General features: G+C 36.2%; 1 protein-coding gene across 1 annotated transcript in view; it reads right to left on the bottom strand.

Annotated features, from left to right (window-relative positions):
• LOC108756778 overlaps nucleotides 1-24,452 on the bottom strand; it is a 110,693-nt gene continuing 86,241 nt past the window's right edge. Inside the window, exons 4-6 of the mRNA XM_018500819.1 lie at nucleotides 3,510-3,691; nucleotides 2,406-2,534; nucleotides 1-1,340 (exon numbers count right to left, since the gene is read on the bottom strand). Of these exons, the coding sequence (XP_018356321.1) occupies nucleotides 1,196-1,340; nucleotides 2,406-2,534; nucleotides 3,510-3,691 (456 nt within the window). The 3' untranslated portion in view covers nucleotides 1-1,195. The remainder of the gene's footprint in view (nucleotides 1,341-2,405; nucleotides 2,535-3,509; nucleotides 3,692-24,452) is intronic.

Below are 24,452 nucleotides of genomic sequence, written 5' to 3'. Positions count from 1 at the left end.
TCTCTCTCTGTCTATTGATTAAATATTAAATTAACGAACGTGGGGTACATCAATGTTCGATTAAATACAATAGAGATATTCTGTAATCGTGTAACATACAAAATGTGGCTACATTAACGATCTGTTTCGATTCTGCGCGACCGCTCGTACGCGTGTTTTTGCGTGCTTTGGTATTTCCTACTCGTCGCGTATCACTATCGTGTGAATTTCCGATAAAGCTATTACAATAAGCACATTATAATTGGAGTATCATTATATAATTACATTTCGCATAGTCTAATTGAAGAAGTGGAAATTAGGGAACACTGGGAGGGATTCAGGCTCGACAAATTCGGTCGTCCGCATGCATGATCCGACGAACCGAGAGAATTCCCTCGTGCAGAACGGAAACAGGATCTCAGACTAGGCTCGTGCCCGAGGTCTTCTTCTCAGCGTAAACTATGATACCCGAGGTATCGCTTATCGCGATAAAGTTACCATTAACTTAAGAGACGTTATCGCACCCTCTCAGATCTACATGTATAATTTTGGCGGATCGCCATTTCCCTCGACGAGTTCCTCCCCACCGATGAAATTTCTGCTCAAAAGGCAGTCACTTTCTTCCACGAAAATTACTACTAGAAGCACTTCATCTCGTCGCTGATAATTTTTTTGTGCTATCATTTAATTTATGTATATATCGTTATTATCCTAGAGAAATCGCTTCAGTTATATAGAATGTTGTCTTCTTATCTTAACGACTCGAAATCTTATAATTGTATATCAACTTATTTTCTCTCGTGATGGAGAACCGCCTGTGAACATCGAGCGCTACAAAATTCTATACTTCATCAATTAAACATCGAAATACTATTTTACTGTCCCCGCGAGAGAATCACCGGTACCGAAAATCGACGACCATTATCACTTCGTATCCTCGCCGATCGCGGCAAGAATGAAAAAAAAAAAGGAAGCGACGACGATACATACGCGTGCCTAGATAACGACTGATGACGTACATTTTTACATAACGTACGTATACATGTACCTACATGTTGCGAGTCTCTCTCTGACGAAGGCACTTAAAAAGAAAATGAAAGAAAATGGCACCGTCGGTTTCTGGTGCACTTCGTCATGTGCTATCTCTCCATCTTCATCGGCACTAGGATCGCATTTCAATGCGATCATCTTCGTCCTCTTCGCTATTCGCTGCCGTCTAACTTCTGAATCGGTGACTCAGATTCGCACGATAGCTCGTCATCGCGTCGAAAGTGTCCCTTTTCCGCGGACACTTGCCTTGCCACTTTATGTACTCGCCGAACTCGCAGTTGGGCATCGCGCATTCGTTGTTCTGAATGCATCTACGAGTCAAAAAGTTTCATATGATACCGTAGGTCGAGTCTGGTCGATCCGACATTCTTGTACGGAAAGAATGATTTTGCTTAAGTATGCTCAAAATTTAGCCAGATCGCGTAAAGAAATATTTTGCTACTCCAGCTGGAATCGTTTTTTTTTTTTGTGATAGAAAATTATGTATTATATGTAGAATTTGTAGCACAATTCTAATAATATATGCAAGAAAATTTAAGTCTCATAATCAAATATGAATCACTGATAAATATGAATTACAATCACAGTCATCTGATTGAACGTTACAGAAAGACTTTTTTGATAAATTTGACAAATGATTTAAATATAAATTCTGTCTCTGTTATCTATATTGATTTTAGATACAAAATATATGCAATATCGCAGTCGTTTCCTTGTCGTTTATCCATTTAGCTAATTTTTCGCTACAACTGCAAGATCATTTTTTTCAGTGATACAGATCTGAAAATAATTTTGTTGGATCAAAATAATTATATAGAACGCTCAAGCATAATGAGCAACGCTGCAAAAAGTTTTTGACATTCTAGCAATTAGCTTGAGCGTCCTACACAGTTATTTTGATGGTCTATCAATATTATTTTTATCTAGTTAAACTTTTAGATACTTACTACAGCGAAACCTTCTTTCCATGTGCACATTTAAAAAAAATATCGTGCTACGAATATCAAAGTACCTTTTCATACACAAAATCAAATTCTTGCTCTTATTTGAGAAACGAGTTGTTATTCAGCAATATTTTTGAAATAAAAAGAGGTCACTAGCAAGTATTCATTACATGTAAATGTTTGACAATGTACAGTTGGAACTAAATTGGATTTGAAAGTTTCACAAAGCGCGGTTACGGTGAAATTTTACGGTACAGCATACAAACAGAGTTCGCATTATTTTGTTTCTTAATAAATGCCGCGGTAATTAGTATGTTGGTGCTGCAGTGTTTTAACTGTCGCACTTTTAAGCTCGTGCCCGCGTACTGAAATACTTCTGCGGCGAAGTATGTCATGAAATTATAGTCGCAAAGAACGCGTAGGCATACTCACATTCTGTCCGCGAGAGAGAAGTATCCCTTCCCGCGTCTGGTCTTTATACAATTTTCGTTGCTCTCGAAGCAGTTACATTGACAAACGCCTTCTGTAATTCTCGGCGTGAATTCCGATGGACAACGACATCTGGAGTAAATTTTTTAACAATTACAAGATTAATTAGTTAAATGTTTAGCAACAGTTATAGGCTAATGAGAAACTTTCTGAAGCATTTCTCTGTTTATAAATGCATTACGTTAAGCTACACTGTTAGACATTGAAAGAACAATGGTAATTCTTTGAGTTAAAATAGTATTTTGTTATTTTTAAGGCGTGTCAAAATGTAGATCAATGCACACTGTTAGATATCAAAGAAGCAACCCATACAGCAGAAATGTATCGCAGGAACAGTTCAAAGATATCGTAATGTCTGTAAGATATCTATGTAATATATACGGGATATTTCTGCTGGGTGAAAATAGTTATTCTTTCAGTTAAAATAATAAAGGAAGCACGTCCGCGTCTCGCGCCATTCTTAGCGCCGAGACACTATCAGTGTCCTCAGATATTTTGTTATTTTTACCTTTTGCGTATGTTAAATCAGTCCATTTCTGGTGTTAGTTTCGAAAACAATATTTATATTAACATACGCATTTAGTAAATAATAAACTAAATTCGAGCTAAATTTAATACATTTTCTTGAGTTAACTTATTTAACTTTATTTTTTAATTAAAAACATTGAATAGGAACAAAATTGCGACCTACAGAAATGATTAAAAATAAATTGGGTATAATTTCACATTATGAATTTAACAGTGCATTTGTGTGGTTAGTTTCAATGTAAGCAACGTTCACATTAATGTACGCACTTAATAAGTAATAAACTAAATTTGAGTCAAATTTAATACATTTTCTTAAATTAGTTTCAGTTAAATTAACGACATATTGAATATAGGAGCAATGGCGACCTATAGAAATGATTAAAAATGACTCAAATTGGATACATTTTGATATAAATTTAACATGTACGAATACAATGCAAATGGATAGGTCAAAGTAATTTCAATATTTTATTTTCTATCGTTGCGGAACTTAAAAGATATGCCCTTTCGCAAACTTACGGTTTTCTTGCTGGCGGTTTTTTCATGTTTTGAGGGGGCGGCGAGGATTGATGTCGGTAGGTTCTTTGGTCTGCCGGTTTCTCGTTTGTCGTATCATATTCAGACCTCTCTCTGCATTCGCATTCCGTGTGATTGTAGAACGATAGCTTCTCCACTACGCTGGCACCACCCACGCTTGTGGTCTGCAATAAAATCAGGAATAAACATTGTGAGAACGTTAGAATTCGCATGCGCGATATGTATAATTAATGTCGGTAAACGATATATTATACGCGAGAGTCGAAAAGCACGTCCGAGAAACTCGCCGGTAGGTTCTCCTATACCATCGTTTATTCGCTAAATATTTACTTACGCCGCAGTGCAGAAAATGGTTACATGGTGGTTTCGCAATATAGCCAGGAGTAAATATCGTCATGTTAAGCCTGTAGATGATACACGTAAGCAATTTTGTAAATAATGTTACACGATATACTAGGAAACTAATCTAGCTTCATCTTTTTGTTATAACTATACACGGTATCGCGGAATTGTTGGCCTTACTTTCGCATAAAGCTCTTTACAAGGGATCTTTTCTCTCTTGCTTTCAATATTCTTTTTCAGAAATTTAATATCTTTTCTCCCTCGCTTTTAGTATTCTTTTTCAAGAATTTTTTTTCGAGAAAAAAATATAAATTGAAAACTTGATACATTTATTCTTTGATATATAATTCTTTACAATTTTTTTTTCAAACATAAAAGATTTTGTGGCAATTATTTGTAAATCTATATGGGCAAGTTAAAAAAAATATTGACTCATTATTTCCACGATATCTCACGCAGTTTTAATCCGATCGAAATAAGAACGAAAACTGAAAATGAGAGAATAAGCTTGAAAACGAGAATCACAGCTCCCTAATTTGAGGATTTTTCCTCGGATTTTTCCCTTAAAAAAAAAAAAAGAAAAATGATGGTAGTTTCGAGACTTTATATTGCCCTTTTGCATTTTTACCGAAACCGAATTGACATCGATTGTAAATGCTCAAGTGAACCTTTACTTTTGACGTAACGGATGAGCATTCTCGTCACAGCGGCGACGTCGCGTCGGATTGACGAGAGCAACGAGACTATGAGGCTGCATAACATTATGCTTAAAAACTAGACTATCGGCTCGTACACGGCCGACCCGGTTCTAATTGGGTTCAATTAACCCAGCTCACTTTTGTGCTCTCTGCCGTACAACAAACTGGGCATTTTACCGACTGACACGCTGCCGGCACAGAAGCTGTCCGTATCGTCGGGCCGCATTTAGCCTGCTTTTAATGGGTTCTAATTGCCCTGCATCACTGCTCGCACGTAGCGATTTCCGCTCGCATCTGACGCGATCCGATCGGTCGTTGTCCCACTAATTGACATGGAATTGATGTTCGATATAAATAGGCGCGCAACCACTCGATATGACATCGAACACCCGGCAGCAGTTTCTGTTTCGGGGAAAAAAAAAAAAAACAGTTTTGCTAAAGTATCTAAAAATCTAGTTCGATATTAGTATACAAATCCAAAAATAATTTTGTTGGACCATAAAAATAATTATGTAGAACACGAAGCATTGCTGACAATGCTGTAAAAAGTTCTGACAATCTAGTAATCAATTTGAGCGCCCTACATAATTATTTTGATACTCGAAACGAGATAATTTTCAAATCTGTATCTAACTGAATTTTTAGATACTTGACCAAAATCGTAATTCCTTTAAGTAGTCATACGCAAGTTTTATACACAATAATTATAATTTTTTAATCTCATTTGAGAATTTCTTGTCTGTCCTAAAATATTATCCACGCTTCCTGGGAGGAAGGTCTTATAAATATATATCAGTGAATTTTATTCTTTCGTTGTGCTCCTAATGGACATCTATTATCGACTTTTTTTCTATTTTTTTCACGGACAGATAGACGAGGCCGGTGATCGATCTTCTTCCTTCTCGTTAAATTGTTAATTCGTTCAAGCTGAAGGAATAAGAATTCGATTGATGGAAAGCGGTTAATTGAAAGTTAGAAAATAGAAAATTGTATGAGAGAAATTTTCTGTGACACGCGTCACGTCGCAAGTAACATGTCGCGTTCGTAATTACACCATTTCCGCATTTCCGTTGGCAGCGGGTTAATTGATGCACATTGTGAAAGCTTGGGATCCACTGTGTATTACATACATGAAAGAAAAATTGACTGTGTATAGTACTACGCGTTTTAAAATTAAAGCGTACTCTGCGACATGCTGCAGAACGGGTGCATTGAAAAGCTTCTTTACATTTGTATTGTGAGTATAATAATAAGAATAGCAATAATAATAACAATAATAATATTATTAATAATAATCTTTATGGACGCGCAAGATACAAATTCATAAATTTATAATTATGAAGACAGTATAAATTAAAGCACCTTCAAAGAGATAAGACATCAGCAATACTGCTATTTATGAGGCTAGACCTTGTTATAATTAATTAATACATGGAATAAAGTAGGTATACATTTGATCAAATTACAATTACGAAAAATGAAAAATGATATACATGGTAGTGAGTAGAGACTTTACATTTACAAACTAATTAGAAAATGTGATGTATGATGAACGGAAAATATGCGATCACTTGAAAATGGTAATATATGAAGGTAATGTAGTTAGCTTAAGTGTAAAACGATAAAAAGAAGAGTAGCTCTTTTAAAGGTAAACTTACTACTAGTAAACGAACGAACAGCGAACGCGATGTTTGTTCATGTTTATGTCTGTAAATTATTTGGTTTTTTCTTGATTTCATCGAACAGCATTCGATCAAGGTAGCGATTATGTAACTTTTTCCTTAGGGCGGAAACGTGAAAAGTGAAAATTCTTTGTATATATATGTGTACGAACGTACATAAAAATGTTCACTTTTTACGTTTTCGCTCTAGTGAAAAAGTTACACGATTCAGATTATCTTCGAATTTCTGTCTCATAAAAATACCTTCTGGCGATCTTTATGAATTTCACATATGGGATTTAAAGATTAATGTCTATTTCTATTGATATAACTTCAATTTCGGTTTACTTTAATCTTCATTTTTTTCTAATTCTTAGTGCTAGATATAAGATAGATGAAGAGCAAATGAAATTGAGATTAAAGTTAATCTATATTGGTAGAAACCGACATTAATCTTGTTGCGATAGACGTCTCTATATTGGCTATGTGTTAACGCGATAAAAATAAAATTCCTTTAAATAGGTCGTGGTACTTAATGATACTCAATCACCGAGATCGATGACAATGAGCGAGCGGAACGACACATTACGATTGTGTGTCTGATCAACGGTGTTGGACAATCTACCACAATCAATCACAGTTAAGATTCTATTTTACTATTTGATTTCATAGTCGAGCGTAATCACGACATTACGAGCCGCTCAATTAATACCCTTTCGTTATGTGGGGTAATACAAGGGCATAATAATTACAATCGTTTCTCGCGATGTCATTAAGAAGGCAGGATTACGACAATCGTTTCTCGCGCTGTCTTTCAAGGTAGCAAAGAAAAGGCCGAAGGCCGATATATTTCTGACAAATGATTATGTCAGCCGTCGATCAATTGTTACTTTTTGTGTGCGTCGTATCTTAAAAGTTCTGTAGAAAAATTCCATCACAAATGAAAATTGAATTAGTTTGATTGGAAAGATTGAATTAACTTGATTGAAAAGATTGAATTTGTTTGATTGAAGATATCGACGTTTCCTATTGAGACCATTCTAAATGCATCATTAAAGCTTTGTGAAACGGGATACGAATCCATATACGACAAATTGCGCCCAAGTATTGTGTGAGATTTTTTTCTGTCTTGATAAAGTGCGCGGATCTCTTTGACCCTATGTAACACGAGCTGCATCCACGGGATGTTCTCCGTCTTTCTCCGAGACGAGCTCCGTCAAGTACACGAGAATTGAGATTCGCGATCGTCTCTGACGGATGGCCTGGTCGAGGGATCGTGGTCATAAATTTCATGTCTTGGTACCGTACGTAGAATGTTCTGCGAGAAATGCACTCTTGTGGAATTGCTTGATATTCTGTACTATTTACTGCTTTCATTGCACGGAAAATATTCGAGATTGCTGCGCTCAGCAGAGAAAGCAGCTTTGCAACTATTGTAAAATTCTTCAATTCAATTGATTCTTGCTTTTGATTCCTTAGGGATCTAAATGTACGAACCAATCATATTGAAGAATTTCACAACAATCGCGAAGCTGCTTTCTCTGCTGAACGCAGCCAATCTCGAATATTTTCCGTGGAATGAAAGCGGCAAATAATACAAAATATCAAGCGATTCGTCAGTAATTATATCTCTCAATCGCATCACGATTACATTTTGAATTTATTTCTGCCTCGCTACTGTGAATATTTTTACCATTTTTTTAAATGATTTTAAATATCGTATTTTAATATAATCAGAAAATTATTAACATTTGTACTGTTTGTTCCTTAATTAAATTGAACGTTTCATTGCCAGTTTCATGTTTCTTCTTGCGTGCACTCAGCATCAATAATCGGATGAGAATGCATTTCCTAAGGGATGCACCTAGTCAGTAGAAAGGTAGTAGCGTGGCAGAGGTTCACTCGGTCTCGTGTTTCAGAATTTTTGTCTGGAAGCGACGGCGCGGAATAACGTAGGTATGTTTATGGGGTGCAGCTAGTGCGCTCATATGACTCCACGCCCATAGTATAATATAAAGTCAGCTTAAGAACTTGTCGCCTATGGCGATTGTGCGGGTTTCGCAGCGTGAACAGTATTCGATCATTCCTCACTTATGTTCGTTAAGCTTTAGAAATGACACGGAGTAATTTATAGCGAGGAATCGCGACAAAAGATCGATGAAAATTACACGATATACTGACAACATGATATTTATTATTAGTATAGAAACAAGACAACTCAGAGGAGATTGCTGCGAAACATATTTTACGTTTTTTAATACCCGTGTGCGGTATTTCGCACACAGTTGTGACGATCGCGCTGTATAATTGTAATATTGAGCGTAGGAAGCGGAATGTTTCAAGGGACGGACGATTTCCATAATGCTATAGAGATGAGCGATTTGCAAGAGGGCTTCTTCGAAGGATCACTGCGAGTCTCTCTCTCTCTTCCGTGAATCACGGGAATTCCGGAATTTAATTTCCACGAGGATTATCCCTCTCGCGGGATCGGAGCAGCTGACCGGTCGCCTCATTAACATTCGCCGTATCTCGCTCCGGGCGTTTGTTCGTGAATGAAACACAGGAACCTGGCACGAAATCACGTGCACGCCGATCTCAGAAGATCGGTGAACCATGTCGAAGGCACGTCTCTCAGATATTTCGTGTTCCATGATCCGTTCTCCTTTTTTTTACGTTTATCAAGTTAGTGTTGCATCGAACTTACGTTGCAATTTTACGACATCGAATTCTTCGTCGACTTATTTTAGTATCCTGGTTGTTTCCGTAGTTTATATTATTTGTTCTTTATTGATGAACTCTCTGAAATAAGACAATAAATTGAAGTGAAACAAATATACACATAAATGAAAAACGCTAATTCTTGGTATTTAATAATATTTGTCAATTGTAATTAATTTCTAGTATAAGCTAATTGTGCGTCGATTATTTGTCGATCTTGAAACACAATCTTAAACTGAAGCTGGAGTAGTAATATCACAATTATGATAATTTAAATAATAAATAATAATTTTAATATAATAATTTAAATTGACAAGCAATTTAATTTATTTAAAATTATTGTGCTGCAAATAAGCATCTTAGAAGCTGTTAATGATTTAATGCTATATACAGAGTTGCCACAGAAAATGAATTTAAAAATTCCTTGATTTTTTCCCAAGTTTTTCAGATAAAAATGGAAAATTTTCCATGACTAACAGAAAATATGTAAATTTTAACATTTAGACGTAAGGATTGTAGGAAAAAGCTAGCTTATATTGTATTATTAAAAGCAACGCAAAAAGAGCTTAGCTGCATAATAAAATTTTAAATGCAAATTCGAACCAATAAAAAAGTAAATTAATATTGGAAAAAGGAATTCAATTATAACGAAAAAAGGCGATTAAATAAAAATACCGAATGAAATCTAAATTTTAATTATTTTATTAAAAATCGTTTAATGTGCACAAGTTTTCAACGTATTTGACTGTAAACGTCAGATATAACATTAAAAAAACTGTAACAATTATTTAGAATAGAAGCAGTTTAAGGTAACATTGTGAGTAAAGTTAAAAATTCTAGATTTTTTAATATTTTTTCCCGACTTTTCCCTGTTTTCCATGACCAATTTCAATTTTCCTGGTTTTCCAGGTTTGTGGCAACCCTATATAGGAAAACTATTCTCTATGCAAAACTATTCTTTATTGTTCGAAGAGTAGGATTTTTTGAAGCATTGTAACAAAATTAAAAAAAAAAATAAAAATTTTTACTGTTTAAAATTCACATGGACATTTGCATTGACAGAAGGGTAAACAAATGTATTAAACGTATTAAATTCTACCGAAATGAATGTCTCATATGATTTATCTAAAGAGTGACAGACGTTTGGGGATCATGAGTTCAATTGTCACTGGCGATGATTATATTTTTAACGATTTAATTTTAATACTCGCATCACGTATCGGAATCTTCACTGGTTCTAACGCAGCTCTTAAATCGAGGATACGCGATAAATTTACGCGAATCCATAAGTTCGAATGATTTAAGTAACGGAAGTCTGTGATATATCGAATATTTTATACGTGTATATATATATATTGCCAGATTTATTCAAAATATGTTACGGTTGTAGTGAATTTAGATTGCGTATTTCCGGACGATCGATCGTGCGATCTATTCAACTTGCATTACACAATATCAAGACAAGCTTCAGCAATTATGGTACATGTCGATACATTTTGCTGCTCAAAATTCGCCATTTTCACTAACTTGCAATAAAATATCTCGGATATCATATAACTCGTTATGTATTTTTTTCACTATCGCTCGCTTTGTTTTTTGTTTAATTTTATTTTTTTCGCGTTCGTATACTTTTTCTTATTGTCACGGTATAATAAAGTATATACGACGCGCAGTTAATGTCGGAAATGCAAAATACCGCGCTGTGTTTTCGCGAGTGTTGAATGTGTTAAATAGAAACGAGATGGAGGCTGAGAGGAGGAGGCCTTGGAGGCATCGAGCAACGGCGGAGCAACCATGAGGTAAATAATTGTTTATTATTCTATTTATTATTTGCAAAATTAATTTTATAATTATTTTATGCGCTACAATTATTTGTTGCAGCATTTGTTTGGAATATTGTTATAATTTTGATATATTTGTGTTTTACAGTTCAACACGCAGTTCACGTAGTTCATATCCACCGCTGTGTTTTGATGAGAGATAAATTACATATTTAATTGAAGATAATGGATCTGTGAAAAGTGTATTATACACATACACATAAAAAGTACGTAAATATATTTATGTTTCAAGTTAATATCATAAAATACAGGGTAGAGTGTAATATTCCATAAATTCATTAAAATAATAATAATGATGGCTATGAAATATTATTAAAAATAATATTTTTAGCCCTGAATAGTATAATTGCTAATTTTTTGTTAATATTTTATAGCTTATTGATCCATATTTATTCATGGAATTATATTACTAATATATTATTAATGAAAGACATAATGAGACGTAAAATCTAATAAATATTTATTATTATTAGTCAGTTTGTAAATTCTGCGTGATCCGAATCGCCAACTTTGATTGATTTGAGAATCATCAAAATTTTGATCTTTTTTTTATTAAAATTCTTTATATTAATTAATGTTGAAAATATAAATAATTAAAATATTATAAGTAGAATACAATAAATTTTTTTATAACGATTGAAGAAGGTATTTATCTCTTCTTCTCTATTTCATCGATTAAAAATATCACTGGCACGCATAGGCACACGCGTTAGAATACGGGAAGACGCATTCACAGGTGTAATCTTCCGAGACCTTTCTAGACCTCGCTTTACTCGAGAGCGACCTTTTCGCGAATCGACGGTTTCATCAAATGTTAGGAAAACCTGGTGTGCAAAATTAGCTGGATACTCGCATCACGAGAGTAAAATAAACCGTGAACGTTATGCTTATGCTACTTATGCCACTTTCCATAATATTGCGCAACAGATAATGTTTTTCACTACTGCCTACAAAGATATTATTACTTCATGCGCTGTAAATCTTGTCGGGGAGAACGTTGACTCGAATCCCGTTAAGTATCATTTGCTTTTGCTAGTCGAAGAGACTTGTCAGTATAATAAAAGTGTCTATCGAGCAGACGACAGCAACAGACTTCTCATATCATATGACTGTCCTATACACAAAGTTATCAGATGTCTCAAGTATCGCAAAGGATTGTTACATATTAAAAAGTGCAGACTAAACAATCGCCGACACACTTCTCACTTTGATATACTACTTTGATATACTATATTAGAAATAATATCCGGATATTAATATGCACAATTTTTTTTTTTTCATTTGCATAGATATATTTCAACGTTCTTCGAGTCAGCGTTTGACGATGATGATCTTCACGGATTCGTTTTCAGATAAAATTTAACTTTTAAGGAGATAGGTAGTTTAAAGATACGCAAGTTGGTATGAGAAATGTAAATTTAACATAATGTATTAATAAAAAAATAACTATAAAGCTATAAAATAACTAATAACTGTAACAATTATATAATTATAATTTAATTATAATAATAATATAACTATAAAATTAAAATTTTTTATACTAGACTACATTATGTTAAATTTACATTAGTAATTACATCCTTATATGATAGAGGAACGTAAAAATAATGGACTTTGAAACTTCTGGGCAGTTGGGCATTACTTTTTATTTTCCTTTTAATAAGGAACAAAGTTTTAAAGAAAACTATACTTTCAGTGCCATGGCTACCTTACTTACTACTTACTTTAAGGTTCATGATATTCATCGTGATTAATACATCGGCAGATCGTGCAATGATTTCATACAAAACACACACACACACACACACACACACATCTGCCAGTTAAAATAAAATCCCTTTCCGAAAAACTTAACGAATCCTCAATCGACTAATTCGAGTAAGTAGAGGGACACAACAATAATTAATTCTCGGTGTCTGACGGTAATTAAAAGACGAGTCGCTTCGTCATTGCACCCACACGCTCGGCGTTGGAAAAAAGACATGCGTGAATATGCGGGATTATACAATGTGTGGCTTTGTGCTGCTTACGCTTGTGCGTAATTAACATACAATATTCTCAGAACAAAAAGGTCCGTTTCTCATATAGAGGATCAGTTTTTAAAGATAGCTTGTGTACATATTAATCCATTAAGTACCATTCTCGCATGTAGGTTTATCTCAGAAAATACGAGTTGTTGAGTAAGAGAACGATTGCATAAATCATATTATCCTCCTTAGTTGATAGATAGAGATATCTAAAAGACATTTGTGTCTCTTTCTCGAAAATATAAAAAAATCAAATTAAACTCGTTAGTTAATTTCCGTTGCGCATTTATCCGCGGATGTGCCTCGTTAGCATAATTTTTGTTAACATAGTCAAACGTAGATGAATTCAGAATGCAAATCAGCTTTCGTTCCCTAGTAGGATTGCTGTTTCATGGGCAGATGGGAGACGGAAGATACGGTGTATCCAATGTCCGTCAACCACTCAATCTTTGATACACGGTGTCTTTGAGCGATATCATCTTACGTTGAAGCTCGTTCGTATTTATCAGCACTTTCTTCATCTCTGCCTTCCCTTTCGGAGTTCAAAGCTATAGAAACTCCCTGCAGATATTATATCTCTCGATCTCGCGTCGTTGTTTTATTAAAAAACTTTTACGGCGATACTTCCAACGCTTCGGTGGTAATACAAAGATTATATTGTTTTTAATAAACGAATTAAGATAAGAACGGTATGATCTTTTCATATTAATTTTTATTTTCGTTCTCTTTATCGTAGTAAATTTAGGATCGACGGAATTCTATATTTTTTTGATTAATTAAGTTTATTTTTTCTAAAAGCAATAAAATAAATAGGAAATTTTGCCGACATTCTAATTCAGTATTCTAATTCTAATATCACTGGGTTTTATTTTAATTCAGCGTTAATTGAGAGCGCGCGCTCGCGTGTTCCAATTTAAGCTTTATCTAAAATAAAATCCGTAAAATTAGGACTCGAGTGTAATGAGCAAGTTAGTTTTTTGTTACAAGACTGGTAAACCGAATGGTAGATCTACGTTGATAAAAAATTTTAATTTTGTTGCTGTTATGTTTTCCTCTCATGAAACTGAAAATATAGAATTTAATAATATTTATATTATCTCCAAAGTTTTTGCTTTAAAAATATATTTCACATATTAATGTAAATAGAGAAAATTATTGTTTAAGATATTTTATTATTATTGATTCGTTTTGTTTTTCTTGAAATTATCGCACGATTAGTATGATTTACTATAATTAATCAAGAACAAAAATATCTTTTTGCATAAAGTGTATAAATATTATATATTTTAGTATTTTTACAGTTTTTACCAGTTTATATTCCTTAGATAAAATCCGGAATTTATCATTTTCTCTATCCACTGGATTTTTCCGGTCACTTGATACAAATACAATACATATTTTGAGTGCACATTCGATTCGCTTGTGTCGGATTTTCACGGGTACGCGCTCTGTAAATGCTAAGATTTGCATGTGATTATTGATGGGCGTTTCTACATCGACGATTGAGATCTTTATCACGTTACTGTAACTGTGTGAGATTACATGGGAATTAGCTATGGCAGCTATCGGAATCAGACCGCGCGTCGATTTTTAATCGCCATACAGATAGAAAATTGAGTTTATACGCGATCAAGAGAGAGAGAGAGCATTGGGATAAGCCTCAACATCCGTCTTCGATACTCGTGCGCTATCGATATAGATCGATATCTTATCAATTACTTAAGTGACTCTTGCTCTGTAAATACGCATCGTAAATTCGTTCGGGAGACAGCGAGAAAGTTTTAACACGGCCGTAATTAATTGCAATTGTGTGCTTCGCGAAGAGCAGGGTGTATTTTTACCGAAATTTATCACATCTCTGAACGTCTTCATTGACTTAAGCCGCGCAGCGACCTGGGTCGTACGTAACTCCGGTAATTTCGGTGCTTTCGCGATAAAACCGTCGTAAATCAACGGTGTGTCTGGGTCAGGACAGCTCGCGTTCAACCTGCTCCTCGAACCAGATTCGCAGAGTCGCCGTTGGCAAAACAGCGGCGATGCGGTGGCAGCTAAATAGCTCTGTCATTGAGACCAGGTTGTCCCTCCGCACCGTTAAGTATAGGTTTCTATCAAGTTCCGCAATTCCTGTACATTTGATAAACGTCCTACTGCGTTATCAGGGTATCGATAAATGTTAATGACCTTGCCGATCTTGTATTCCACGCTTTGCGGTTACAGGATTAAATGCAATTTTCCTCTCATAAGTATTATCCTAACGTTCAAATAATCTGCTTTATTCAAATGTAATTATTAGTAATGCACGGGAAATATTATTACATTTGCAGTTATTTCGATAGGATCGATTAACGTACTAATAGCAGTGCTTGCCCCAATATGAATGTTTTAAACAATTAGCATTTTTCTATATACGGAAAGTTTTGCTAAAGTATCTGAAAATGTAGTTAGATATACAGATCTGAAAATAATTTTGCTGGGCCATCAAAGTAATTATGTAGAACACTTAAGCGTTGATGACAATACTGCTAAAACTTTAACATTCTAGCAACCAGTTTGAGTATCCTATCATTATTTTGATGATCTAAAGTTATTACCAAATTCTTTTTACATCAGAATTTATACTGGAGAAGGTTTACTAAATTTTAACAAATATTTATTTCAATGGTACTAACTAAATACTTACAAAATGTAAACATATATTTATTTAATACCAGAATCTGAATTTGATTTAAGTATAATTTTTTTACTGAGTAAATATTTATTTACTGTAAGTAATAATTAGCACTGTTCAAACAAATATTCATTAAAACTTTAGTAAATTTTTTCAGATTAGCTGAATTTTTTCAGGTTCACTTCAGCAAAACCGTTCCTTCTCTGTAAATAGTTATCGCATAAATAGTTTATGTTAAATAATACTGCCGGGTAGGTAACTTTTTCCGATAATACGTTTGTATACGTACGAAACAGAGGTTCAATCCCAACGAAAGTTCTTGGAATATTGATTAACGATACCTACTTCCCGCGTTTCGCATCGGATAACGATCGGTCCGAGTCATGCCGGTTCTGTAGTTCTGCGGCGCGTATTAATTAACGTTATAAGGCCGACCGGTTTGTTCCTCTGTTGCCGGTGGCATATACGTGCTGTCGACACGTTAAGCAGGCGTACGTGCCTTAGGAGCCGTTGAACAAATTTTTAATTTGATTTGGAAGAAAAAAATAAAACCAAAATGTGTAAGAATCGATTTTAAGCTTCATTAAATGTAATTTGAAGTATCCCGATAAATGCAGCAAGCGAGGTGAATACTTGGGTAGCAATAAAATGACAAGAGATTGCTTTTGACACCCTCTTATTTATGTATTATAAAATCCACGAGACAGTCAAAATTTATCTTCGAGAATAATCGTGCATTTTCGAGAAGACTTATCTTACTGTCACTGTATGTATCTGAAGGCATAACGTTAAACGAATTCTTACGATCGCATACGAAATTAGGCGCGAGCGATAATGTGAAATCAGGCTGACCGTGCTCTTGATTAGCATAACGCGTTATAATGCAGCCGGTTAATTCATCTCTGCGGCACGAGCGGCCGCGGAATGTCGTAAAGTTTCTCCGCCGTTGATCAGGATGCGCGTAACGTGCGACGGGAGGAAGCTAAGTGCGGGAGCATTTCACTCTTTTTGCTCTCGTGTTCCGTGCGGAATGTGCGACCAGACGCGCACGATGCAGCGGCGATGCGATGCGATGCGATGCGATGCGATGCACAACCACGCACGTGTAACGCCAGCCGCCCGGCCCAGTAAAAAGCATGGAAATTAACTTGACGACCAGCGTGTTCGCGTTTTATTCGCAAGAGAGGTCGAGAGATTCCGAAGACGAATCACTCGATCTCTCGACCTCGATCGTTTACCGAAGCTTCACAACTACAAAGTCGATGCCTGCCGGGTGGAGAGCCGGTTGAAGAATCGTGGAATCGCGAGAGGAAATGAAAGAAATGAATTACCGCCGACATCCGCTGACTGCTGATGCGAATATTCAGTATAAATCCGGCACGTATAATGTAGCATCCATTTCTTGTATCTCGTAGATTTCTTGTAGATCGTACATGAAAAGAATGGTTTTGCTGAAATATCTAAAAATTTAACTGGATAGAACAGAGCTGAAGATAAATTTTGTTGGATTATTGAAATAATTATGTAGAACACTTAAATTGATTGCTGGAATGTTCACGTTTTTGACAGCATTAACTGCTCATCAGGAGTTTCCTACACAAATATTTTAGTGGCCCAATAAAATTATTTTCAAAACTGTATTTAGCTAAATTTTTTAATATTTCAGCAAAATCGTTCTTTCCGTATATTGTATATTGTATTGCGGTTACTGGATTTTGAGTGAAATGATATTTGGCCTGCAAAGCATTTCGTAGATTTAGTCCGCAATCATATTTTTACTCCGTCTATTTACAATCTAGTTCTTTTTGGTCCTGCCAAGGAATTATTTTAGTGTTCTAGGCTTTCAGAAAATGTGAAAAAATTCAATTATTTTTCAACATTTCTATTATATCACCAAATATTTTCTCAGTTATTTTAAGTTATTTTTAGGGAGATCTAAACCTTCTCTTTATTTCGAAGAAATTTCAGAGTGAAATTTTATTTATACCAGAAAAGCCCAGATTGCAAACGAAGGATTAAGTATACACCACCGCACAGCACTTCGGGCGAAAAGAACGCGAACGAGAGGATGGAGAGGAAACGAAAGCGTGTAACAGATAGAGGAATTACTAAAGTGTTGCTATTATGTTTCGCAATTCCATTCGATCGGCCAACTTGTCTCCGAAATCGATAATGGCGACACGTGGAGTACAAATTTGAAAGTCAATCGACGTGTCGGCAGCGGAACCAGTTCTTGCATCGAGCGCAGATAAGATTCACGAAGATTGAAGGTGGACAAACGAGGGAGGCGAAAGAGAGAACGGAACCGGCGAAGAAACAGCGTCCGATCGATGGTCCTCTTAGCGAATGGATTGGAATAAATCGGTGTTGCACGCGTAGTATAGTCGACGATCGTCCAGCCGAGGGTCAACAAGACAAGATGAAAGATTAAAAAAATCCGAAGAAGGAAGTTGTTTAAGCGTCGTTTCCTAACAGAGTCGCATAACTTATCCATCGGTAGCTTCGCCATGATTTATAGACGATTTAGCATGCTCGGTTAAAGGGTACTATGATGTTTCGAATGTCATACAGATATCACGTGGAATTACTTTCGATGTCTAAAAGTGTCGGGGGATTTCTTCCGCGTGTCTCATCTGTGAGTCAAAGCGCCAGGAAAATTAAGTGCCGATGTAAATTTTGGTTGACGCTGAGTGCATTGCGTGAGTATCGTTTGGATTTACGCGTCAAAGCGTGATCTATGGCTACTTGACAGCTAACTAATCTCAGCTTAGATTTCCAATTTATGTTGCTACCACAAGGATTATTAACTTCCCCACTACACTCATTTGCCTCGATTCTACTTTAGGATCTCTCGTTCTCTTATCTTCGAAAGCTAATCTTTGTCGTATTTAAATAATCGTACACATGAAAGAAAAAGATTTATTAAAACGACTAAAAACTTCATTGATTTAGCAAATCTACAGCTGTAATATACGGCCAATCAATTTCCTATTTTAAATTAGCAAAATTCTACAGCTGAATGAAATTAGCGGTTATAAATAATTGTAATAGCATAGCAAATTTGTTAACACAAGAAAGATAACTTTCTACGAAAATCATTGATATGCATCAAAGTTTTTAACAAAATATGCTAGCTAAGATGGCGCATATTTTTGCTACCGTAATGAAGAAAACTTATCACATTAGCGATTTTTATTGTAGTAAAGAAGTTGAATTAACATACTGATAATTTACATAATTCCTTTGTTGAATCTTTTCAGTTGCAGAAATTGAACTTGCACAGCAAGCTATACCTTTGCTGAATCGCTCAATCTATTTTTTTCCTCTGTAATTTTTTTATATCTCTGTTTACTAATGCTTAAAGCTCCTTTACTTTCTCATTCTCGACAAGATCTTCCTCAATCGCTCATCCGATATTCCATCGATGAAATATTCCATTGGTATCATCTTTCATGTATTATTGAAGTAGGCGTGCATACACGGAGGCCGCGCATTAACTTTCGGCGGATTAGTAGCTACGAGCGGATTTTAAAGTAGCCGAATCGGGTGCTGCCGCGTACCGTCGATAAATCTACTTTAATACCAACGGACGGCGGATAAAGTCAGCTTAATATCACGGATCCACCTCCGAGATTACGGTGAAAAGTTTATGAGCGCGCCTGGGGGTTACAGGTGCTGGTTTTCAGGTAAAACTTGGCGGACCTGGGTGTTCGATCGATTCGAACAAGATTGATCACAATTTCTGCGAATATGCGCGCAACGCTAAATCTATATATACATGCATATATATATATATATATATATATACATACATATGAACGATGGACTCCGGCTGTTACTTTCTCACGGGTGTTTCACGTTTTTACTTAACCGATAGCACGCCGTCGGCACCGGCACGTTTGCTCGGAAAACGGTTTCGAGCTCTCTATTATCCGCGCGGTCGGATTTTTGCGCTTATTTATGCGACTGGGAGGAACTATGCCTGGCAGGAACATGCATTTGCACGAACGCGAGATAATTGGATCTCCCCTTCTGATACGTTTCATTTGTATGCCCGTCTAATTGCAAATGGTTCTATTAAGCGTGAGCCATTATCTATGAGGCAATGGATATGTCTACGCGTGGTGTAATCAATCTCAATTCCGAATTAATAATCGGTTTATTAATTAATTAATCGCGCAATTTATTAATTTTATCATCAATTCATGTACTAAACGAACGAATAAGTGAAGATGCTGTTACTTACGGTAATGCAAGCCGCGTATTGTAATTTAATCCTCCGTTTGTAATCTGAGTTTTTTCGGCACAAGCAAAGTTTCATGCTAAAATTTTTCCTCATTTTTCAATTTTTACTAAATAAAGGTGTGAACATTTAAGTTAAAAACCTATTTGATAGTATAATAGAAATAAAAAATAATCTGGGATTTTTCCACATTTTCTGAAATCCTAGAATAGTAAAAAAATTTGAACTAGATAAAAGATCCAGATTGCAGACAGAGAGTATAAAAATATGATTGCAGGACGGAAGGTTAAATATATATTAGAAAATTACAGAAAATATGTATGATTTTAATAAAAATTTCTCAATTGTGACAGAATTATTGCAGGTAATATAATATTTTACAAATTTAAAGTAGAACGAAGTCAACAAGGTTTATGAATTTAATTTGAGTCATCGTTAAACTGTTTTCCCTCGTAATCGCGTAATGACGTCGTAATTGGAGACTGAAAAGTCCAGAAAGAATCGGTTACGAGGTTGCATCGTGAAAGGTTCTTTCGGAAGTTCGTGAAGCTGACCAGATTCGCATGTCCAGAAATTATCGCTGAGTAGCCATCCCTAAGTATCGAAAATAATTGCCGCAGGAAAGCAGAGGCTATCGTGGTCCATAAGAAAGTATAAAAAGATCGTGACGAGATGCACGAAGGTGCCGTAAATAAGAATTACGCGGATAAAAATGAAGCTGAAATGCTCTTATAATTAGTGGAAGGTTAAAATAACATTAATTGATTGGATATACGGCAATCGATAATCCGCTATAACGGAAACGACCCGATCGTATTTCGCTCGTAGGTTTCCTCTCGACGACGTAGCATCTTCTACTTGGCGAAGATGAGCCAGGTCGAAGACTGTCCGTGCGAGATGGTCGTGCACCGTATCAAGGGAGATCTAATTACAGTGGACCCTGCTTCCTGCAGTAATTAATCGGTACGACCCGGAAGATTTATGTTGAACTGCAGCGCTCGCCTCCGCGTTCGCTCACCCGCTCGGCAAGAGTTCTGCTTGCTTTGTATCTTGGTTGTAACATCTTCTACAAAACGTAGCCAGCCCTTCTTTCACATCATTTCACCGTGAACTATTTATTAATATACCACAATCTCGTAGGCTCTTAAAGTTTTAATTTCCATCGTGAGCGAGTGATGAATCTCTTTCGCGTTGATTTTCCCGGAAAGAGCGGTGAAAAATTTCGCGAGGTTGGAAGAAAAGATTTCCAAAGAGAACCACTTGTAAATTCGGTTATAAATATACTCTCTTCGCATGGATCACCCTTGCGAACTTGAAAAAGATACGCATGCACTCTCGAGAGTAGATACTTCACTCGGAAAGTGGCCGGCTTGATCGTCGCTCGGCTAGTAACATGGTGTTAATATTAGCGGCGTCGGAATCCTGCCGGGGCCGATCGTTTGAAATACGAGACGGGAACAATGAGTTTCCGGTCAACTCCGTTCCTTGGACGAGCGACAATGGCCTCATTGTCTTGTCTACGGGCTGTATAAAGAGATGCGCTCCTGCGTCAGACTTGGGAGTCAAGCAACCCTTTCGCAGAATCTTGTATGGTTCGCGACGGGAATACTATATGATTTACTTTATGGTTGTATATTTCATTATTCCGTTCTATAAAAGGAAGGAAGTTTACGATAAATTTATTTCTGCTGAATTAGTTATTTTGCTGAGAAGTTGATAACCATCTTTAAAAGATAATATATATTTATAAATGTAATTTTTTGTCGGATTAATTCTGAAAAGAGTTCTTAACAAAATTCAATAGAAATGTAAATTTAATAGAAAGAAGGACTAATAATATTTAAGGATGTTTATTACGTGTATTTTTCAACAAAATAAAAAATTTCAAATATTATAGATATTTTTTAATATTATTATTTGAAAATAATAAAAAAAAGTTTGGCGGTAATTTAAAAGTTTTTAGAATTTGGAAAATTATTTCGAAAAGTAGACGCGTGTTTTTCTAAAAAATAAAATAAGACAACTTATGTTTCAAATTGTATTGTTAAATATAAAATATTGACTTTATTGAACTGTTTCATATAATATTCATTTTTATATGAAAAATATAAATTTCCTAGTTCTAGTAATTTTTTTTTTTACAAACACTATCCACCTGATACGTCCTTAATTAATACATTTAAGTGAAAAAGAATTTATTTCTCTAATTCGATTCTCCAATATTGGTTTACAAATAATTTCAGTGTAGGATTTCAATGATTGATTGCTTTCGATTATGCAATTGTAATGTAATGATATTGTAAATAACAGTATTTAGGACCGCAATTGATGTTCTCACGCGAGCGCATTGTTAACCGATCATCGCGATCAGTTGAACAAAGCGCCGTTAACACACATACCCGTCACCTGCGAGTAAAAAGTGCCACGTTGGATGAACACGTCGTACTATCAGCTCGTGTCATCGATCATTACGTAACCATCCGCGCGTATTACGATATTTATCCGCATTGTTAAACGTGGTGATCTATCACGCGTGCATCGCCCGGTTGCTGTGACCGACCGGCCGGATCGGCGTACGATCGCCTCTCTCGACGTCGTCGCGCTCGTTAATCTTCGCGATCCTGTCGCAAGGTGAGAAGCTGTACTCGGCCCCCGAGTACAGAGGAAAAGAAAGATCACGATCGTCGCGCGGTGTGTAAAACCGCGCCTGGACGATGAACGCATCGCGATGAATTTAACCGCGCATTTGTAACACCACGATGCGAACTACGATCGTCGTAAAATGTCGCTCGTAATCCGATCTAGCGTCTTGATCTGAATGTTAACGATTTAGTGCCCTTTGTGAGCCTTTGAGCGGACGTAAAATATATCAACGCGATGCTCAACTGCGCGAAATTCTCGAGCAAACGTCATTTCTAGCCTACTGTCGTTTCTAGACTGCCCGAACATAAACTACCGAATTTCCAAGTAATCTCGTAAACGCGCAATTGGACCTATTTTAACGTTACAGTAGTGCTGTCAGGATGAAAAAAAAAAAAGAAAAGAAAGTAGACGTAAATGAATCGTTCGCGTTGCTTCGTCTCTCTCGCCTCTGGAACGAACGCGAATAAAACCAAAAGAGGAACCTCGTTTGCGTACGGACGCGGTGGGAGTTTAACCAACGTCTCGCGCCGTTACTTCGCGCCTGCATTTACGACGATGACACTCTCGTTAACCCTTCTCATGTTAGACACAAAGAGAATGAAGCGCGCGCGCGCTGCAGCAGCAGCAGCAGCATGCAGCAGCATGCCTCGTCCGCGATAATCAAAACATCCCGTAATAAACCGCGATAACGATCGGATATCCTAGAGATCCTCGGCTAACTGCATCTCAAGAGCGCGTGCTGCACACTGCTCCATTCTTCGGTCGTCACTCTGCGGTCGTTTCTCGGCCGCGGCCGTCTTCGTCTGCCTCCAATTTCCGCGGCCGCGTGTTCCGCGATGCACGGCGCAAAAAGACGCAGCCGAGAGCGGAGATTAAACGTCCGATAACGTCGAGTTGTTTCATGCTTAAAGCCAATCCTCAGGTACCGTTCACATGGAGCTTCCAATGCTCGTCTCTCTCTCTCGCAGACCTTTACGTTCTTACGAACGTTAATTAACGTTTACTATAATCGAGGAGTCCATGCACTCCGCCCTTTTCTTTATCTTATTTCAATTCGGAAAATTAACAAAGCGTCGGCATTAAAGATTTAAACTATGATTAAAGTTAATGAAACCTTCATGATGTGAATGATACCTCAGGACGAACTCTTAAACCGATAATCGCCTTCGGGCCTCTTCAGGCTTAAGGGCTGAAAGACAGCGAAAGGTGACGTATAGAAACTGGCACGGTTGCAAAATAGTTACCGCGCCCGTTGCTGTATTTTTCGTTGGTGGATCCTTGCACTCTTGACACATCCCGCAGTGCGAAGATCTTTAATATCGACCTCGGGGCACGTCGGCTTTCAAGACTGTGGCTGGGTCGACTGGGTTGTTTAGGTCTCGAAGGTGAGCAGGCAAAGCTTGGAATGCCCGACGTAACATTAGGCCGGGATTCGCTTCCGATTTCAGCAATCATCGAGCCGGTATGATTTTTTATTTCTTGTATCGTTTTTTTCACTCAAATTGGTTTCAATGTATTTATGTATATACTAGAGATTTTCTTTATTCAATTTTTACAAGATATGAGGATTTGCTACTTTTTAGTATTTTTTATTTTAAAATGATTTATGTTTTTTAGCGTCTGTTTTAAAGAATACTTTACTATAAATGTATGTCAAAATACATTCTTAAATTTACGATATTAAATTACGTCCAATTTGAGTTATTTTTAATCATTTCTGTAGGTCGGTTTATACTGCTCCTATTCAATATGTCGTTTGACTAAAATAATGAAATGAAACAATTTATCTTAAGAAGATCAATTTAACTCAAATTTAGCTTGTTATTTGCTAAGTGCATATATGTTAATATGTTGTTTGCTTTGAAACTAATCATAGAAATGGATTTACATTCTGACACAGATGGAAGTTAAAAATATCATTTATAAAATATAATAACCAAGTCGATAAAAGCTGACTGTACAATTATTGATTCAAAAAACAATAAAAATGTCATTTAACTTAATGGAATGAGTTGCTATTGCTCCTTTGTTATCTAATTTTGTCATCTAAGTATGGATATTACACAGAAAGAATAATTTTGCTA

The sequence above is a fragment of the Trachymyrmex septentrionalis genome, unplaced genomic scaffold (genome assembly GCF_001594115.1).
Source record: "Trachymyrmex septentrionalis isolate Tsep2-gDNA-1 unplaced genomic scaffold, Tsep1.0 scaffold13, whole genome shotgun sequence".
In the NCBI taxonomy this organism is placed as follows: domain Eukaryota; kingdom Metazoa; phylum Arthropoda; class Insecta; order Hymenoptera; family Formicidae; genus Trachymyrmex; species Trachymyrmex septentrionalis.
The sequence above is the reverse complement of the archived record's forward strand: the minus strand, read 5'-3'. Positions and strand labels throughout refer to the sequence as shown.